Source organism: Monoraphidium neglectum (assembly GCF_000611645.1).
Source record: "Monoraphidium neglectum strain SAG 48.87 unplaced genomic scaffold scaffold05153, whole genome shotgun sequence".
In the NCBI taxonomy this organism is placed as follows: Eukaryota; Viridiplantae; Chlorophyta; class Chlorophyceae; order Sphaeropleales; family Selenastraceae; genus Monoraphidium; species Monoraphidium neglectum.
The window spans coordinates 301-3,529 of record NW_014008477.1 but is presented as its reverse complement, the minus strand read 5'-3'; the positions used below and the strand labels follow the sequence as shown (position 1 = coordinate 3,529).

General features: G+C 68.3%; 2 protein-coding genes across 2 annotated transcripts; one reads left to right on the top strand and one right to left on the bottom strand.

Annotated features, from left to right (window-relative positions):
- Positions 1 to 130: 130 nt before the first annotated feature.
- MNEG_15240 (hypothetical protein) lies at positions 131 to 1,483 on the top strand (the record flags this gene model as incomplete). Its single annotated transcript, XM_014036290.1, has 3 exons — positions 131 to 345; positions 621 to 825; positions 1,391 to 1,483. The coding sequence occupies 3 exons, from the start codon at positions 131 to 133 to the stop codon at positions 1,481 to 1,483; spliced, it is 513 nt and encodes a 170-aa protein (XP_013891744.1).
- A 937-nt stretch (positions 1,484 to 2,420) lies between these two features.
- MNEG_15239 (hypothetical protein) lies at positions 2,421 to 2,865 on the bottom strand (the record flags this gene model as incomplete). The annotated part of the gene is made up of 2 exons (XM_014036289.1): positions 2,421 to 2,714; positions 2,845 to 2,865. 2 exons carry the CDS (start codon positions 2,863 to 2,865, stop codon positions 2,421 to 2,423), a joined length of 315 nt encoding a protein of 104 aa, XP_013891743.1.
- Positions 2,866 to 3,229: the final 364 nt, after the last annotated feature.

The following is a 3,229-nucleotide window of genomic DNA, read 5'->3' as shown; positions in this document are numbered from 1 at the left end:
GCCGCGGCGCGCGCAAGCGAGGGCGCGACGGCCGCCGCTCCACCAGGCGGGGTGCGGGGCGGATGCTCTGCCAGGGTGGTGGGGTGGGGACGGAGGGTCCTCTCTTGACTTCGGTGGCCAGCAAGCGTTGATGGTCGGCCTCAAAAGGCGAGGCACTGCCGTCGCGCCGGACACACCTCGCTCCCCCCATCCTCGCAGCACGGCGGCGGCGGCTGCGGCGGTCGCGGGGGGCGGGCCCGCGGGCGGCGGCGGGGGCGGCGGCGGCGACGGCAAGGCGGCGCTGGCGTTCATGACTCTTGACGCGCGCTACTTTCCTGAGGAGCTGTACACAGAGAAGGACAAGAGGTGGTTGTCTTGTTATGATTGTTTTTGAGTTGGTTGGCTTTGGTGGGTGAGAGTTTGGGGGCAATCGCGATTGGGCGGGGGCGGGCCCAGAGGGTGTACTCTTGGGTTGTGGAGCGCCGCCGCCGGCGCGGTTTGGATTTGGGGCAGCTGGGGCTGAGCGGGGAGGCGCACCGCTGGCGGACTTTGTCTGGGTGTCGGGCGTGAGTGATGAGGGGGCTGCAGCTTGTTCAAGCGTGGCCCCCTGACCCAGCGGCTCCGGCCGCCCCCCGCCGCAGGCAGGCCGCCCGGGGCGCCGCGTCCGCCGACCTCTTCCGCGCAGCCGGCGGTGGCGGCGACGCGCGCCTGGCTCAGTACCTCGACGCGCGCGCGGACGCGGAGGCGCGGCAGGAGGCGGCGGGCGGCGGTGGCGGCGCAGCGGAGGAGGAGGAGGACCCGGGGGTCGGGGCTGACGTGGAGGACACGGACGAGATGCCCGAGGAGGTGAGGGGAATTCAAACGGCGGCTGCTGACAGCTGGCGGGCGCGGCGGCGCCACGTCGGCCTTGGGGGTTCCTACCGGCCGGGCAGTAAACGAGATACAGCTCTCAGACGGGACAGCTGGGGGAGCTGCGGGGCCGAACTGAAAGCGACGGCCGCGCTGCGGGCCGCCCTCCCTCGCTGCCACCCGTCGCGGTGCGATCGCGCAGCCTCAACGCTCGCGCTGATGCGCCAATGATGATCAAGCAAGCGCCCAGCTCCAGCGGTTGACCTCTTTTCCCTGCGCGCGGGCCCACACACACATACACGCGCAAGCACAACACACACACCACACACACATTCACAAACGATACACACACACATTGACGCATTGAAGCACAACACACACACACACACACACACACACACACACACACACACACACACAATCACACCCAGACACACGCATGCAAGCACCACACACACACACACACACACAACCCCAACCACGACAGATCCTTCCACACACACCTGCCAATAACCACACGCACCCCCACCCACACTCCCCCCCAAAACACCCCCCCCCAAAGGATGACTACTACCAGGGGGAGCACTTCGATGATGACGAGGGGTACGGCGACGACGACGGCGGCGGCGGCGGGGATGAGGGCGGTTACTATTGAGGGTTGAGGGGGTCAGGCCATTCAGGGTGACGCCGCGCTGTCACTTGGATTTTTCAATTTGCTAATCAATCTGGTCAGAAGCCACCCACGTATCGTGCACGCCTCTGTGTGTTTTGTATTGAAATGCGTAAAGGTTTTTTTTTGCAGGTTTCCCGCTTGATTGTCTACTCATGTCTTCACTGTTATTCCACCGGCGACACTCGCCCGTGTCGCTTGATCCCTGCTCGCGTGACCCGTGAGCCGCCCGCCTGACGCCGCCGCCTGTGCGGCCGCTTCCCGCCCTTCTTATCAGCCCATCTTCGCGGTGGTCATGCTGCGCACGAGCCCGGCGGTGGTCATGTAACAGCCCCCTGGCCTGCGGGTGGTTTTGGCGGCGATGCTCGGCGCAACTGTTGACCCTTTATTACCCGAAATGAGCAGCAAAACAGGACGGGGACGGCTGGCAGGGACGCGGCCAAGCCGCGCGGTGAGAAGGCGCACAGGGGCGGCCTCGGCCCCGCGAACATGCGCCGCCGGCGGGCAGCGGGTCGAGGCGCCCGTCGCAGGGAGGCGCCAGAGGGCCAAGCCTGAGGTGTGCAGCACTGGCAGCGCCGGCCCGGCGGAAGTTTCGTTCAACACACAGAACCAAAGGTTGGGCGTGGCCGGCCCGTCAAGAAGTGGCAAGTTGACGTTTCAAAGGCGAGGGTTGCATGAGCGCCGCGCCCATGCCATCCCGCTACGTACCCATGCAGTCAGGTCGGGCGTTGTCGGGCGCGGCAGGGCCCCGCAGGGGCAGCAGGCGCGCACCAAGAGACGTTCTGCGCCAGGGCGGGCGCTCGAGGCGCGCGGCGTGCATGGCCGGCATTGAATCTTTTGCGCTCGCGCCGCAGCACCGCCTCACGCGCACCCAGCGGCGCTGCCGGCCCGACGCGCCCCGCCGCTTCGGAAGGCGCGCCTGTCACTGGTAGCCGGCCCCAAAGCCGGCCGAGCTCCCATAAGGCGCCGCCGCCCAGCTCGCGCGCGGCCCCGCCGCGCCGTACGGCACCACGCCGCCCGCCACGCGCATCGCGACGGAGCCGTCCACGCCGGGCGGCAGCTGCATGCCGCCCGGGAAGCCGGGGGGCGCGAAGCCCTGCGGGAAGCCGCCGGGCGGCATGCCGCCGGGGCCCATCATCACCATCATGCCAGGGGCGCTGCTCCGTGAGCCGGGCCCGTAGGGCAGCAGCGCGTCCGTCTTGGGCGGCGGCAGGCCCTGCGGTGGGGGGGGGACCGGGTTCGTCGTTTCCAGGCGTTGCGCCTCACTGCGGACCCAGATACCCAGACTACCCTGCAGCCCCTGCCCAACCCCACGAGTCCACTCAGGCCAGCCACCGGCGATGCACCTCCGCCTCACCAGCCGCCATCCACAGATCACAGGCTCTGCTTCTGTATGCTTCCGCGCATCCCTCACCCCCTGGCGCTCAGCTCTGTCGCTGCCACTGCTGCGCCCTCCTCACACAACAACCGCCCGCATGCGCTCTGTCTTGCCACCGCCGGCCCCTGTCGCTCACGATCACGATGTTGCGCGCAATGTCCTCCACGGCCACCTCAGCAGGCAGCTGACTCAGCAGGCCTGCGATATCCTTGGACTCCTCATGCAGCAGACGCACGTACGGCCTGTGGTTGGGGGGAAATGGAAGGAGGGGCGGCGTCGGCGCTACCGCCACCCGGCAGGCGCAGCCCGCAGGCGCAGCCCGCAGGCGCAATGTAGCGAGGGCCAAGGCATCC